The sequence below is a fragment of the Aspergillus niger genome, assembly GCF_000002855.4.
Source record: "Aspergillus niger supercontig An03".
NCBI lineage: Eukaryota > Fungi > Ascomycota > Eurotiomycetes > Eurotiales > Aspergillaceae > Aspergillus > Aspergillus niger.
In genome coordinates this window covers 962,264-977,794 of record NT_166520.1, presented here as the reverse complement: position 1 = coordinate 977,794, position 15,531 = coordinate 962,264, and the positions used below count along the sequence as shown (strand labels likewise).

Below are 15,531 nucleotides of genomic sequence, written 5' to 3'. Positions count from 1 at the left end.
TGACAACCGTGCGACTTATTGTCTCATCTGCATAATTCTTCATGACCGGGATATTTGCATTATTACACAATTCTCTTATAGAGAGGTAATCATGGATTTAGGTACCTTCTTCGGGCGACTGCTGCCTGCACAAACAAAATAGAACTTATCTATCATCTCTGCCGTTTTCAGCTAGATGGACAGTAGTAGTAACTCTATTTCAACTAAAGTGTATTTCCACTATTTCAAGCATCCTCGGTGTAGATTTGGTGCTTATTAGCACCTCCGCAACACAGCTAGACAAGATTGCAAGCAAACAGCTACCCGGGGAGCTGCGGTGCGACTCCGGCCGGGTGGGGCCTGGATCGTCTTCAAAGGATCTATAGATTGACCTCGACCATCAGTTTCATTGCTTCTCCCCGAACTCATATCCAGCTTCTTTCTTGCTATACATAAGTGGATGCCTCTAACTCGGATAATCGGCTGTATTATCTGCGTCCTGGTTGGATATGCGTCCATGCAACCATTCGATCCCTCGACCGTTGCGGAGTAGAGCAAGATTAATCCCTGTCCTTCTTCATCCAATAATTATGGTTTTCTCGAATACCTGCTGTTCCTAATAGCCCAGTGCTACCTGCTGACAGGGGTTGGGCAAGTAATGGTCAGTATCCCAGACACTGTAGGGGTATAATGACCCACATGGACTGTGGCCACTCTCGGCCAGGTATTTAGAAGGCCCTTGAGCCTATATAACCTGGCCTGCAGTCTCGTTTGACTCACTCTTACTTCCTAAAGAGCAAGTACAATGCCTTTTCTGCGGTGGCCTCCAGGCCAGAAAATCATGATCACACCTACCACTCCTTTCCGAGCTGCCAGAACTCTGGCATTCGGTGGACGGATACTATCGCCCAAAAAGTCATCCTCGTTCGTATACCCTACAGTTGATACAAACTCCCATGATGCTAATGGTAAATCTAAACGTGTCAATATAGTCGTCTTCTCTCCTCAACTGCACATAGTTATGCCGACGAAACACTGAACAAAGTCTCCTCTAAGATCACACAACCCAAGTCCCAGGGTGCATCTCAAGCGATGCTTTACGCGACCGGCTTGACGGAGAAAGACATGTCCAAGGCACAGGTTGGAATTTCATCAGTGTGGTTCGAAGGGAATCCTTGTAACATGCACTTGATGGATTTGTCGTCGCTGGTTCGCGAGTCGGTAGCCAAAGCTGGCCTGGTTCCCATGCGTTTCAACTCCATCGGCGCCTCTGATGGCATTAGTATGGGCACATCTGGCATGCGATTCAGTTTACAGAGCCGAGAGATCATTGCTGATGGAATTGAAACGGTCATGAATGCCCAGTGGTATGATGCTAATATCTCGTTGCCTGGCTGTGATAAGAACATGCCAGGTGTGCTGATGGCTATGGGTCGGGTCAACCGTCCGAGTATCATGGTGTATGGTGGTAGTATCAAGCCCGGCTGCAGTGCGGGGGGTAAGCCACTTGACTTGGTCAGCGCCTTTCAATCGTATGGCCAATATCTCACTGGTGAGATCGACGAGAAGGAACGATTTGATATTATCCGACACGCTTGCCCAGGTGCTGGTGCCTGTGGGGGTATGTATACGGCTAATACACTGGCAACGGCCATCGAGACCCTCGGAATGACGGTCCCTGGAAGCAGCAGTACACCGGCAGAGGATCCGAGGAAGCTGGCAGAGTGTGAGGACATCGGTCAGACGGTGAAGAATCTGCTGAAGGAGGACATCCGTCCCAAGGATATCATGACACGGCAGGCATTTGAAAATGCTATGATTGTTGTGAATATTCTTGGAGGCAGCACCAATGCAGTGCTGCACTTGATTGCTATCGCTAATTCCGTTGGGATCAAATTGACTATCGATGACTTCCAGGCTGTGTCAGACAAGACACCTTTCTTAGCTGATCTAAAGCCTTCCGGCAAGTATGTCATGCATGACCTGTACAAAGTCGGGGGCACGCCTGCACTGCTGAAGTTCCTGCTCAGGGAAGGCCTTATTGACGGCTCCGGCGTCACTGTTACTGGCAAAACCATGAAAGAGAATGTAGCCTCATGGCCCGAATTTTCACCTGAGCAGCCCATCATCCGCCCTCTAAGCAATCCCATCAAGCCAACCGGCCACTTGCAGATCCTTCGTGGGTCATTGGCCCCCGGCGGCTCGGTTGGAAAAATCACCGGCAAAGAAGGTCTACGGTTCGAAGGTCTTGCTAAATGTTACGACTTTGAGGACGCTTTCATTGAGGCTCTCGAACGAGGCGAGATCAAGAAGGGCGAGAAAACGGTCGTTATTATTCGATATGAAGGGCCCAAAGGCGGCCCCGGGATGCCTGAGATGCTCAAGCCCAGCTCAGCTATCATGGGCGCGGGATTGGGTCAGGATGTTGCGCTACTCACTGATGGAAGATTCTCTGGAGGTAGTCATGGCTTTTTAATTGGGCATGTTGTGCCTGAGGCTATGGAGGGTGGGCCCATTGCCCTGGTGAAGGATGGCGATCGGATCGTAATTGATGCGGAGCAAAGAGTGGTTGACCTGCTGATCACCCCAGAAGAAATGGCAAAGAGAAGAGTGTCTTGGACAGCACCGGCACCTCGGGCGAAGAAGGGGACATTAAGCAAGTATGCGAAGCTGGTGAGCGATGCGAGCCATGGGTGCGTGACGGATGGTCCAATATAGAACTAGAGGTTAGTTTATCTCTGATGGCAAGCTTTTCCAATGCAGAATTTTTGGACCAAATATGTTTTGCCTTCCGTAATATGTAGTACGTTTTCGTGTATTAGTGCTTATATGGTGGTCCAACCCTGCTACAATACTAAAATTTAATGTAGCAACCAGAGGTTATGTTCAGCGTCGATGATCCTCATACAACATCAACCACCACCACCACCACCACAACAGACCTGACACTACAGTCACACCTTTACACCATCTACTTGCCCATATTAGTAAATGACCTCCTGACCCATCCCACCTGTCTTCAGCATAGTTAATCTACACAAACTAACCTCTCAGTTCAAGACCCCAACACGATAAGATAAGGGCTAGCCCTCTAACCCGATACGGTTGGTGACCCCCACTCCAGCTTTCCCCTCCTGCTACGTCAGACGCCCGAGTCGAGTTGTTTACTCTCTACCTCCCTCTAGAGTTGATCTTTTGACTAACCCTCTTCAATTAACTAATTAGACATAGACTGTTCCATCTAATATCGTTATATCAAAGATTATTTCCTTTCCCTTCTCAGGTGCAAAAACACGGAACAATGTCCGATCCTAAATACGCCGGGTCGAAGTTGCTTTCGAGGGGTCCTCTGGTATGTATATATGGTGTTATAATCTGGATAACTGCTACACGCTGAACGAATCATCACTGATATACAATACTCCCTACTAGGACCCCAAGGAAGCCAAATGGACTCGATTGGTCATGTCATCGTATACGGACCCCAATGGTGTTGAGAGGACGTGGGAGTCTGCGGAGCGTCAGGTGCGACTCTTTCCCCCTCCCACTTTCTTCCTTGGTTCTTTTCGTTGGCATTTTTACTGGTGTTATTCAACTGAGTTTCTTCTTCTTTTTGGGGGTGTTGCGGGTGTGAGGTGATAGTTCCGCATTGAGAAGCAATATATCTACTTGCTTGCATGCTAATTGCCTCCAAGACACGCCCCGCAAACTGCGAGATTGACGGCGTTGGAATCGTGACAATCCTCAACAAAGAAACCGGGCCAGAGCTTCTCCTGCAGAAGCAGTACCGCCCGCCTATCGATAAGGTAGTCATTGAGGTGCCTGCTGGGCTGATTGATCCCAACGAGACGGTGGAGGAGTGCGCTGTGCGTGAGCTCAAGGAGGAGACGGGTTACGTTGGCGTGGCGGAGCAGACTAGTAGTGTTATGTATAATGGTGAGTTCTACTTTCTTTTCTTTTCTCTTCTAGACCAGACGAGACTACAGTACTCGTCGAGCATGGCTTCGACTCGGGTGGTTTGGGGTATCGATTGACTAGGCTGACGGGTGTCTACAGACCCTGGGTTCTGCAATACCAACCTCAATATGGTGCATGTCCGGGTGGATATGTCGTTGCCAGAGAACCAGAACCCGAAGGCCCAGCTTGAAGACAATGAGTTCATCGAGTGCTTCACTGTGCCTCTGTCTTCGTTATTCGAGGAAATGAAGAAGCTCGAGCGGGAGGGATACGCTATTGATGCTCGGGTGGGTACAATAGCTGAGGGAATCGAACTTGCGAAGAGATTCAAGCTTTAAGCTGTATGTAGATGTTTCAGCCTTGGCTCCGTCTTCGTCCTGTACCATGGATTTGCACATTTGTGGTATTCTGACGACATTGCCGTTAGAGTCGATACACTGTCGAATGCGATATATTCACATTGGTGTGAGTGTCACTGCGTGCTTCCAGTATTAGATCCCACAGACTGCTGTGGAGTGTGGAATTCTGCCTACAGCAGCCCCTCTTCCTTGAGGCCTCTATATAGCGCCCACGCGGCAAGGGTCTTGCCATCCCGCAGACCCTCTTTCCATAGATCGCGCAACGGTACTACCTTCAGCGTGATCTTCTCACCATGCTGTCGTAACCCAGTCAATCGTCCCTGCAGGCTGTCGATTTCCTTGCGCGGCATCCGTTTCTGACACAAGAACAAGGGAATAAACTCGTCGCTCCCACCGGCCGAAGGGTACACTGCCTTTTGCAACGTCTCTCCCTCTTCTGGCACCGACGACAGAGCCAGCGATGTCATGTCAATTAGCTCCTCCTGTGGTATTGTCAAGCCTGTCTCCTCTTGGATCTCCTTTGCTGCACCACCAGCGAACGATCCACTGTCATCAAGCATGCCGGCTGGAATTTCGGAAAACGCAAGAGAACCCGCAGGGACACGAGGTTGGATGGTTAAAATGGCACGCTTCTCGTCTTCCGCCGATGGAGGCACATCGTCTGGCTGAAGTATGAGCTGAGGGGGGAGAGAGAGAAGTAGTGTCAGCACCATATCTCGACGTTATCAGTAGGCGATACATAGAGGTAGCTCGCTTACCAGCATGCCTACGCTGCCACCACGCAAGAACACGCTTCCCGGGAGCGTCTCTCCATTCTCATTGGACACCTCCGCTTTGAACTTCAAGAAGCCTAGACGACCACCACCGAAGCGATCCACACTCTGAATATCTATTTTCCGCAGGATGTAGGGGTCTTTGGAGAACTCGTGGGAGGGATGTTGCTGGCGACTCAAGGAGTGTTGCAGAGTGGTGAGCCAGATGCGGAAAGCTGGGAACCGCAGCAGATCTTCACGAGACAGCTCTGCTGGACAGGAGACAGGTAGCGTGACCGAGCCATTGTGGTCCAGATGGCGAGGGATAGTAAAGGTGGAGAAGGTCATTGTGACGATCGAAGGCAGAGCGGAGGAGAGAGCTGGTCGCGTATGTCGCACAGACGCCGATAGTAGCCACCGGGCGGGCGTCATGAACCGAGCCGAGGTGTGGAACGGGCGGAGGAAGAGGGACGGCGCTTAACGTTAAGCAGAGAGCGTTGAAAGTCAGGTAAGGACCGGCGATGTACACGTGAGCCTGATATTCAGGGCCTTCCAGAGGTAGTACCGTGGTCGGAAGAGCTATTGAGGTTATCGGGATGGATTGAAGGGAACATGAAGGGGTGGAAAGTGTTTTAAGTGTTCAGGGGAGAGACGGAGAGCATGACGTCGTCGGTTCGCAGCTGTTTTCCGCACCGTCCGACACAAGAACTGGAGGAAGATCTGCTCGTTTCGGGTCAGAGTCTAGACGCGGTGGCTCCTCCGATCCTCCCAAGACAAGGATGAGTGGATGGATGGATCGATTGATGGATTGATCGATTCAACCAACTCTGAAGGGATAATACCTCCGACGATGGATGGTCAAACAAAGGAAGAGCCGGGGACTGAACGCCGGAGCAGCCTCTTGTTTCGTCGAAGTCAAGTCCGAATATCTTCTTTGACTGGCTGATAGATCAACAACCCAAGACATAGTATCTTTCTTTAATACAAATCATCTCTTACGACATACCGATCAATCAATCAGCCAACCAACCAACCAACTAGCTTTCTTTTCCCCCCCAATATCCATCACTTGACCTCATGTTTCTGATTGCTTCCAGGAATGGATCCAGCGGATCGCCGTGTCTTGCGGGGTCCGACGGTGACACTGTCTTCACCACTCACTGACACCCTCCAATCCAAACCCTCTCTCTCTCTCTCTCTCTCTCTCTCTCTTTCCCTCTCTTCTTCTTCCCTTTCTTTTTCTCTCTCTCTTTCCCTCTTTCCCTCTCCTCTACTCTCTTTCTCTCTAGCTGTCCCTCTATTATGGTCTGTGAGACTCTCGGAAGCTTGTCCTCCATCTTGCAGCAGCCTCATCCCTCCGCATCTATCTCACACTTCTCCTTTTACTACCCTGACCCCTCCCTTCCTCCCATCTACCCTGCAGCTAGCCTTCCAGCCCGATTGGATCAGTGATCTGATTTGGTCCCCGAGGTGCCACTGCTCGTCGTCAGCCTGTTTGCGACCTCTCCCTGATTCATTCTACCCCTTCGTGTCCATTGTTGTAGTCGTTCCAGAAAGCTTCCATATTGCCTGTGCGCTTCGCCTTCCAGTGGTTCGAGATTTGGTTTTTACTTCCTTCAAACCTTTTGCGTTTCGATGAGGTTTTGGCCCCAATTCCACTGGGAAACCAAGTACCCAGAATTCAGGCTCTGCTGCGAGTTGGTCTAACTAGGAGAGACCGGGAAACCATCGGCGATAAGCTTCAGCTGCCATTTGGTTTTCCTGTTTTGGAATTCTATTTCACCCTATAACCGTCTCACGCCTGCTCGGTGTCTCTATTACATCGTTGGCTCGCTCAGATCATGATCTCGAAGACAATCTGACTTTGGTTGCCTGTACGAAACATTGAACGGCCCAGGGTCAGCCTCTTGTTGGCAAGATTGTTGCCGAGACGCTGGCGCTTCTATCGACATCGGAAAGTACCGTTTTCTATGTTTCTCCCCCAGAATATAATATACTCGCGATAGCCAGCCAAGCAACCCGACCGAAGACCGATGACAGTAGGACAACAGGAAGGCAAAACTGAAAATAGCATGTATGCATTCACTCTCTATCCCTGCCTGAATTAAGCTCTTAGCTGCGAGTTTATGTTTATGCGGCTATCACTTCTCAGTCTGCATTGACAAGCATGCTATCCCACTCGACATCTTAAGCCTGCATGTCCTATCGATTGTCTATATGTGTGGAGTGTTACCGATACTTATTCCAGGAAGTGGCAAGAATCTCCCAGTCACCGTGAACGTGATAGAGCTTTGGATACATCGTCTGGTGCAGCGGAAGGAGGCATAATCCGATTGCCTGTCTTCACTGCTGAATTGTGGTCCACTGCCAGAAATTCCACTGGAATGACCACTCACTATTCCTAGTTACTCTGCTCTAGTGAAGCGAACCGCTTCTACACATCACCACCTTAGTATACTATCTCCATTTACGCTCCATCTGTTTGTCACAGCTCTTAAACCTCCCTGTATGCTGTCGATTGCGACTTCATCGGTACATGTTGATAGCCTCTTATTTGTGAGAATTCGACTCTCGCTTAATAGAAGCTAGAAGCGTGTAGCTACTAGCTGATGCGCCATTAGCGTACCACGTCCAGGGAGCTCTACCACTACGCCTGCGGCAGGGTTGCCACCACTCATGGACTCTGCGAGTCGCCCTGCTTTTGAAGGGCTTCCCGCGGCGATTCCCAACAATAACAACTATCAAATCACCCCAACTTCCGCTACGTTGGCCCAGTCTAACACCCAAGACGTAATGGACACCACGATTTCTGACGTGCCGCGTCCGACATACCAACAAGAAGGTCAGTGCAACGATGCCGGTGATGTCTGCTAGTGAAATAACGGAATGCTTCCCAGTCCCTACAGTCGCGAGTCTGTCTGGGGCTCCAAACGCCTTCTCATCCAATGCTATATCGAGCCAGACAGATTCTTTCCCTTCACAGCAACCACCACCGAGGTCCAATTTTTCATACTTGAGCAATGGCATCATCACCATGCCCCGCTACACACCGAACCAGTACTATGGGGAACCGAGCAATATCGGTCATCAACTGGATTACATTCCTGGTGGAGGTCGAGGTCGCTCATTCGTGTACCCTCATGCACGAACACTCTCACTTTCACAGAACCAACACAGCGGCCTTCCTGCCTACCCCCAGCGGGACCCGCGCTCAAGCAATACCCAGCCGACAATGTCCAGGACGACGCCGGGATCAGTGTCTGGCGTTTCACCGGGCGACGGTTCACCGAATACCCCCGATTTGACCTCATCCACTGCAGTGGTTCCGCCAGCACTTCGACCTCGAGGTTACGTGCCCCCATCAGCGAGGACACAGCAAGGAACACAGCACCCGGCCTCTACTACTGCTTCTCCAGTGCCAACGTCGTCAAGTTATTATCAGCAGTCGCAAGCTCAACAACATTCGCATACGGCTGGCCCATTCTCTCATCTGCCACCACATCCTGAAGAATTCGACGATGGCGCCTATATTGCTCCGCTAGTTACGTCGCCCGCCCAGTCATCGTCGGCCAACTTTGTGACAACTGGCACGCCGCCTTCACGCTCGATGAATGCGGGAAACTCCAGATATGGGCGCCCCCTTCCGCAACGGCTAGAACTTGCTCGGCGAGCACATTTACTTGGCCATCATTACAACCCGCAGGCTGCGCAGGCCATTGTGGAGGCTCATATGCAGCTGCAGCGCCAACGCCAGCGTCAGCGCCAGGGGCTCGGTACCCACCCCACGAAGCCATCCGCAAGTCTTGATAATGCGAAAGACGGCCGCCCCGAACCAAAGGAGGCGCATGAAATGCGAGTGTCGCTCGAATGCAAGGTTTGCTTCACCCAACTCGTTGATACGGTACTGCTTCCTTGCGGCCATGCTGTCCTCTGTCGGTGGTGCGCCGAGATTCAGATCCCCAACAGCATTCTGGAACGAGGCTTGCTTGGAGGTCAGCCCCCGTGTGTGATATGCCGAGCGCCTGTGAAGCAAAAGGTAAAGGCCGATGTTGAAGACTTCCCTGGATCATTGACCATCGCTCACACTGACTTGGGGACACAGGTGCGGATTTTTCTTTCTTGACAGATGCAGTGCTATGGACACCCTCCATGTATCGATACACATCACTGGATAGCTGCTACTTACCATCTTGGCCTGAATGGGAGAGAGGGAGAGGGAGAGTATGTGGCGGCTTAGCATGTTTCCGGAGTTTCAAGGTGGGAGTAAATCGGAATGTTTCCAGTACATTAGAATTACAGCTCATGTCCAAATCCCCGAATGAAAATGGGTTTAGTAAGTCGGTATGCATCATTCATGCTGTTTCACGACAGTACAACTACCTGGTTACTAACTAAATAGTGTAGTGATGCGCCACAGTCTAGCTCTCATCCCTACATCACCAAGTATCTATATGCACGACCGCACAGGACCTTGTATCCCACGCCTCGACCAGGCGAATCTGCAGCAAAACCGGGAAGAAGCTTGAAGAGTAGAACATCTTTCCTCCACGAAACCGGATTATTGACTCGACGCGTGGGAGGACGCCGGTGGTGGCTATGGTTGTAGTTGTATTGTGGTTGTAGAGATCGACCAATCATGGTGGCCGGCGATCGAGATCGGGAGAATAATAGCCTATCTCTTCGAGGGTATAGTACTTTGTATTACTTCAAAAGTACTTACTAACAAGTCGGATAGATCGAAAAGGCGTTGGTATTCCGGCTCTCGGCTGTTACCGTGGTTGGAAGGACGGGAAAGTGTATGTTTCCTTCCGTTTTGGGAGTTTAGTATTAGTATTTCATTTCATTGGCCCTTTTCCTTGTTCGGTGGTATTGGCTTGTATGAAAAAGAGATGCTATAGATAGACACAAATAAGAGAGTGTGGGCATTCTTCGTTTTGGGGGGGCCTGTTTTCTTACTAAGTATTGGAAGAGAATCGCTGGGTCGAAGAACGGGGAGAGGCAATGTCTTCGTAGTCTGAAGTCGAGTGTTGTTTATTCATTGGTTATTTACTATTTGTAACTAAGATTGTCTTTGCATTCTTTGCATTATGTCACACAGGTCAGCTAGTAGAGTAGTTTGGATTTTGCATGAATAGGCACTACTTTACTCCAAACATCTCGTTCCTATTGGGCTTTCATGATGTTCGATTGGCGGGTATACCAATGCAGAAGGCTGTTTAGGAGGACATGAGCAGTCTGATGCAGAGGAAAATATCCGAGTTTTCTTGGTCGCATTGAACTTCTGGGATTAAGTAATGACAAGACCAATGGTGGGCAAGGTAGGACACACCACTCACCATCACACACACACACTCTCTCTCTCTATCAATCAATCGCATTATTCAACTAAACAGATCCCACATTAGATTTCGATGCAATCTGGCCCATCACCAACGATGGCGCAGAGGCCGACATTGTCTCCCCCCACCAACCCTACTGTTCCGGAACCCAGAATCACGCTTATCAACATCGCGGAACAACGGGCTCAGATGTATTACCTGAAGGTTTAATCTGGGAATGCGAGTGGTCTTATGGGGCCATGTCAGAGACTGGCAGCTTCTCTGCAGAACCTTCCACTCCGTGTGCTGCACGGGTATTTAAACCTTCGTGCATGAGCTGGCTCTGCTTGATGCGCTGGAACCCTCGGAACACTAGCGAGGAACGCGACCCTCTCAATTCGGACGAAGATTGTTTGGGGGGCCCTATCAGTTGCAGTGGTACTGACTAGTGGCTAACTAACCCGTCAGGGATATTGCGCTTGCGAGGGCACCCGCTTGGCGTGACGGGAGTTGGCAGATTGTGTGGAGTTGACTTGGCAGTTGCGTGGATGAGCTGGATTACCACAGCTCAATCCAGCGGCGGGTCGAGGTTGGTCTTTCGGTATGATCTGGAGGGGCTGGGAGAGTGGCATTGTTTTTTTCTTATATTGATATAGAACTGTAAGCATATCATATGAACAAGTGAATGAAAGCTTCCTGGATGATGGGATATGAAATGAATATCTAGTGGAGGATATGGCCTTGCGACTGCGGGGAAAAAAAGGCCTGGTGGGAGAGAATTTGGAGCAAAAAAATGATGAGTTCACTATGGCTCAGTAGATGTGGTTTACAAGAATAGCAAGCAAGCCATTGGATACGTTGGAGGGAAAGGGTGAAAGGAAAAGAATCTCCCAAGGCCAAAAGGACAGAGGGGGATGAGATCCAAGACGGCGAGATGCATCGCAGGGCCTCCATCCAGCCCTGGACCGATTGCCCGATCAAGGACATGGGATGGGGACCGCCAAGCCAGGGTTTTCTTTCCCCGGCAACGTGCATGGGCCGCATAGGAAAAGGCAACCACTAGCAAAGGACCAGGGAGGCGTTGTTTTCATGGATTTTGGATCGTGGAAAAGGATCTGGCCATTGAGCTTGCCTGACTGCAAGCCACGGTAGGAGAAAGGAGGCCCTAGTGAGGTAGCGAACTAGCCATCACTTTAAGGAACAAACTATCTTTAGGCCAGCCAGGGTCTAGCAATTGCCTCTTAGACACTACTACTAATACTAAGAGACTCCATACACTGCCTATCAACCGGGTTTTGCTTTCTCTGCTCGTGCCGGTGTGGATACTACGTATGCATGCGTGTTGACCGTTGGTCGGTCTCTGTCTCTGTCTCTCCCTCTGTCTCTCTCTCTCGCGTCCAGCTGCTTGTCTTATGAACTATTTGCAACACGACCCTGCATGTTATGGCAGGGGCCATTGCTCGTCGAAGGACATGCATCTGTAGCTAGTGGGAAATTAGCAAACAAATTTCATAAAATGTTGTTCCGATGCAGAAGTGCATGCTGGTGCTTCAATACAGAAGTCTGAGGGCCATGTTTCAAACATGATTTACCAGCCATTCATCATGGCTGTGATTTGATTTCCCTCTTGTACTACTGTCCTTGACGAAGGGGGCATCGATAATAGTAGTTCTCCACTAGTCCTATAGATACGTGAAACCTATTCCACTTCTCCTCCTTGGTAATGAAAACCAATAAGTCAGCACAACAGATAGACCATTACCCGGTGGACCTATCTCAGATGTTGATGCTCATAGAAAGAAGCATACCACTGCCAATATAAGCTATCCTTTCCGTTACCTAAAACTATGGTAGTGTCAGACGTGTCTGGATTGATACCAATAGCTTTATCGTCTACCTAGGTACCACAATCGATAGCCTTGGGTGACTTAAATTTCGGTCTCCGATGGAATATATCATAGCCTAACCTGGCAAGGCTTGGCAGTGAGAGTGGTATGTTATGTAGTTCAGTAACTAGCTTCGGAGTCCTCCCATGGCTTGTCAAACTCAGTCTCGACGATCCCGTATCTGTAAGCATTGAGTCGCACTAGCATCAGTTTCGCCTTGGTAGTCTGCTTTGCTGATTTCTCCTAGGCCATCTTCGATTATTACTGAATGTAGTCATCATGTTGTATGAATCAGGTTCGTATCGATCCGTTAACGGTAGGTCACTTATTTTGCAACCCACTATAGGCTCGTAGTACCCAAGTATATATCTGCAAAAGGGGGTGCTTTTTTCGATTCCTCCCCTTTCACCCTTCTAGCGCGCAGGGAGTTTGTTTCACACTCTTGGAGCATCACCACGCTGTGAAACCCGAGGAAAGCATCCGTCCCAATAGTACCTGCCAGTCGGCATGTACTACCAGCGACTCTTGAACGATAGCCTTGCAGTGACAGGTCATTCCAACGTTGGGTGGCGAGTTAAGAGGGGGGTGGTGCTACCTTGGAACGTCGGATATGGGTAGGCGTGTGATCTCAGAAGGCTTGTGGGAACGCTGCGAACTCCGTACAGACTGAACTGGCCGTCTCTGCACGGCCCCCTTGGGCCCAATATCGGTCAGGCGGACAGCGCCCAAACGATCAAGAGACGGGCCTGTCATAATGTCCTTACTTTTAGGCACTGGCATCTGCAGTGCCTGGCTCTTTTAGTAGCAAGTGTGTCTGTCTGTCTGTCTTGTCTGTCTGCCTGCTTGTCTTATGTCAGACATATGTATCACGACAAGCTAGAGGCGAAAATCAATGCAATCTTGTGCTTTGTCCAAGGGAGACAGCACTGACAGATATTCAATCGCGCGCCAATTGCTCTAGTTAGAGTTGGTGGTATTGACAGATATGAGGCCATATGTATACCAACACCACCTCGAGGTTAAAGGCAGACCGTCCCACTCTTATACGACTGATCCACACCACTAGCTGATAGACTATCAGCCTCACTGGGGCGTCAGGTCGATCAAGCCCTGAACCACACCTGGCAATCTCTCAAGCTCAAGCCTTTCCGACGTTGAACGTGGCGCGCTGATCGCGATTTGGTCCCCACATGCGACATGTTCTACTATTGACTAGCTACCGTCGGTATGAGGCAATTCGGCAGCACTTGGAGTTGGCCGGTAACCGTGCTCGTGCACTTACTTCATAATAACCGACCTACATTGATACGCTCCTGTTCAAGAGGCAAACAACAGTGCGTTGCTGTACTGCGCAAAGTGTCACCAACTTTATGTAAGTTTTGTAGCTGAACCAGAGTAGCGGTGTCCATGCAAGGGCAATCCCGATTATTTAGTCTGCTCAGTACGTACCCGGTGAAGAGGGGGAAACGGAAATGAGACTCGGCCATTGCCGGTTTGTCATCCTCTAGCCCCTTGGGCAAAGGCTTGTGGAATTCATTGTTGGCGGGGGGGAGAGTTTCTGGCTATGGCAAAACACGGACAATTTCGCCCATGGTCAGATCAGGCAGCGACTGACTCTCTTGAGAGCTGTCCACAACAGGGCTGTGGTTCGACGCTGTCAACCGCAGCCTTGGTGCGGCAAATCAAACAGGTCGGAGGTTTAACGCCGCTCAGGCGACCAGCAGTAGTAGCATCCGTTGTCTCGGTGAAGATCGAGTAGCACCGCGTGGGCGCGAATTCGAGAAACTGTGGATTCGTCAAGGGAGGGGAACACACCTTATAAAGCAAGGGCAATAGCATCCTCATTCCTGGAATTAAGCTTGTTAGTTTTAGTGGCGATGAGGGTCGAGTCAAGTATGCCCACAGGCTGCTGCATGCAAGGAGCTCCGGTAAATGTGGTCCTCCCCAATTCGTCGGGTCCTAGCATCAACATCGGCAATTTCAGCTGCTAAAGTAGGTTTGTCTGCCGACTCTCAGTTCTTGCGGAAGACCGTCAAAGATAGATAGTAATTATAGAGACTATTGAAACAAGGGGGGGGAGGGGGTGACAGATAGGTTTGCCACGACCCTCGTGGGTGTTTAGGGGACACAGGGGGTGGGTGGGAAAGAAGAATGTGGGAAGGAACAAGGAAAGAAGGCATAAGAAGGGAGATCCGAAGCGTGGGCAGCTTTGGTGGGTAACCAAGAAGAGAGTATCTACTATGATATCCAAGTTACCCTTCCGGGACGATGTGGCGCTTCGAGGGGAGGGGAAGTCGATCAGCTATTGCTAGCAAACCCTCGAGTGACCATTGACTTTTGAACCATTCAGAGTAAAGCTTGCCGAAGTGTCTCCAAACCGATAGATATGAAGCAGCAGCAATAGTAAGTAGTACGGAGTAGTCTGGTACTTAGTATAGCCGTAGATAATGATAGCAAAGCGGCGCCACACAAGGCCGGGGGCGAGGAAAGAAACCTCGCCACGATGCGGTTCTATTCGGAGTTGAGGGAAAGAGAGAGAGGGAAGAGAGAAATGTGAACAGAGAGTGATATAGGCAAAAGACTGATCGGGACCGATCTTCAAGGTTCACCAGGTGATCATCCCAGAGCATTACCAGGTTGATCCCTTGAGAGGGACTCGAAGGAGAACAGCGAGTGGGACAAAGCCGACGAGGCAACTGCCCGCAAATCGTCAGGCTACCGAAAACTGCGGCTTACCAGCCCCGTACGTATCCTTACCCGAGTCTGGTCATTTCGATTTGGTGTCTTTTGGTAATTACAGGCAGCCGTGGCCGCCAAGTCAACCCTTTGACCCCAATACCGGAAGATTACCGCGGTGAAACCGTTTTCTGGTGATTATTAAAAGCCAGTCAAGCCAGTTCCAGCCAGCCAGCCCCTCTCTCCCAGGTATCGATACCATCATCCAAGTATCACCGGTAAGAGTCAAAAAGTCAAGTCAGTAGTAATCAGTAGGTAAGTAATGGATGTGAAATCTAAGTTTTCGTTAGTAGAACAACCAAAAGGAATTGAGAAATTAAATGTGTTGAGAAATCGAATTAAGAAAGAAAAGGAGGGGAAATTGAAAAAGACAAAAAAAGGTAGAAAGAAAAGAAAAGAAAGGAAAGAAGAAGGTGAAGAAGACGACTACTACTAACTAGTAGTAGACAGCTTTACTACCTGTTCCCTTTTCCCCCTACGGTATGTACTGCTGCTGCTGCTGCTGCTGGAAACTGGCTGGCTGCGTTGGTTGCTGCTGGGTATT

General features: G+C 50.0%; 9 protein-coding genes across 9 annotated transcripts; 7 read left to right on the top strand and 2 right to left on the bottom strand.

Moving 5' to 3' along the window:
• Positions 1-784: 784 nt before the first annotated feature.
• On the top strand, positions 785-2,697 carry An03g04520 (uncharacterized protein; the record flags this gene model as incomplete). The annotated part of the gene is made up of 2 exons (XM_001390296.3): positions 785-903; positions 972-2,697. The coding sequence occupies 2 exons, from the start codon at positions 785-787 to the stop codon at positions 2,695-2,697; spliced, it is 1,845 nt and encodes a 614-aa protein (XP_001390333.1).
• A 583-nt stretch (positions 2,698-3,280) lies between these two features.
• An03g04510 (uncharacterized protein) lies at positions 3,281-4,274 on the top strand (the record flags this gene model as incomplete). Its single annotated transcript, XM_001390295.1, has 4 exons — positions 3,281-3,331; positions 3,412-3,504; positions 3,675-3,915; positions 4,036-4,274. 4 exons carry the CDS (start codon positions 3,281-3,283, stop codon positions 4,272-4,274), a joined length of 624 nt encoding a protein of 207 aa, XP_001390332.1.
• Positions 4,275-4,465: 191 nt separating this feature from the next.
• An03g04500 (uncharacterized protein) lies at positions 4,466-5,479 on the bottom strand (the record flags this gene model as incomplete). Its single annotated transcript, XM_001390294.3, has 2 exons — positions 4,466-4,972; positions 5,054-5,479. 2 exons carry the CDS (start codon positions 5,477-5,479, stop codon positions 4,466-4,468), a joined length of 933 nt encoding a protein of 310 aa, XP_001390331.3.
• Positions 5,480-6,146: 667 nt separating this feature from the next.
• An03g04485 (hypothetical protein) lies at positions 6,147-6,686 on the top strand (the record flags this gene model as incomplete). Its single annotated transcript, XM_059747082.1, has 1 exon — positions 6,147-6,686. One exon carries the CDS (start codon positions 6,147-6,149, stop codon positions 6,684-6,686), a length of 540 nt encoding a protein of 179 aa, XP_059600287.1.
• A 394-nt stretch (positions 6,687-7,080) lies between these two features.
• An03g04480 (hypothetical protein) lies at positions 7,081-7,452 on the top strand (the record flags this gene model as incomplete). The annotated part of the gene is made up of 2 exons (XM_059747081.1): positions 7,081-7,121; positions 7,275-7,452. The coding sequence occupies 2 exons, from the start codon at positions 7,081-7,083 to the stop codon at positions 7,450-7,452; spliced, it is 219 nt and encodes a 72-aa protein (XP_059600286.1).
• A 629-nt stretch (positions 7,453-8,081) lies between these two features.
• Positions 8,082-10,814, top strand: An03g04470 (uncharacterized protein; the record flags this gene model as incomplete). The annotated part of the gene is made up of 6 exons (XM_059747080.1): positions 8,082-9,149; positions 9,180-9,268; positions 9,331-9,380; positions 9,783-9,843; positions 10,292-10,365; positions 10,441-10,814. The coding sequence occupies 6 exons, from the start codon at positions 8,082-8,084 to the stop codon at positions 10,812-10,814; spliced, it is 1,716 nt and encodes a 571-aa protein (XP_059600285.1).
• Positions 10,815-11,100: 286 nt separating this feature from the next.
• Positions 11,101-11,517, top strand: An03g04460 (hypothetical protein; the record flags this gene model as incomplete). The annotated part of the gene is made up of 3 exons (XM_059747079.1): positions 11,101-11,180; positions 11,236-11,394; positions 11,478-11,517. 3 exons carry the CDS (start codon positions 11,101-11,103, stop codon positions 11,515-11,517), a joined length of 279 nt encoding a protein of 92 aa, XP_059600284.1.
• An 854-nt stretch (positions 11,518-12,371) lies between these two features.
• An03g04450 (hypothetical protein) lies at positions 12,372-13,738 on the bottom strand (the record flags this gene model as incomplete). Its single annotated transcript, XM_059747078.1, has 6 exons — positions 12,372-12,494; positions 12,661-12,775; positions 12,847-13,040; positions 13,264-13,372; positions 13,472-13,548; positions 13,643-13,738. The coding sequence occupies 6 exons, from the start codon at positions 13,736-13,738 to the stop codon at positions 12,372-12,374; spliced, it is 714 nt and encodes a 237-aa protein (XP_059600283.1).
• A 77-nt stretch (positions 13,739-13,815) lies between these two features.
• Positions 13,816-15,526, top strand: An03g04440 (hypothetical protein [truncated ORF]; the record flags this gene model as incomplete). The annotated part of the gene is made up of 7 exons (XM_059747077.1): positions 13,816-13,948; positions 14,134-14,179; positions 14,383-14,544; positions 14,685-14,804; positions 14,904-14,994; positions 15,140-15,205; positions 15,438-15,526. Coding segments are annotated over 7 exons (707 nt in total), but the record flags the coding sequence as incomplete, so codon positions are not given.
• Between the last annotated feature and the right edge of the window lie 5 nt (positions 15,527-15,531).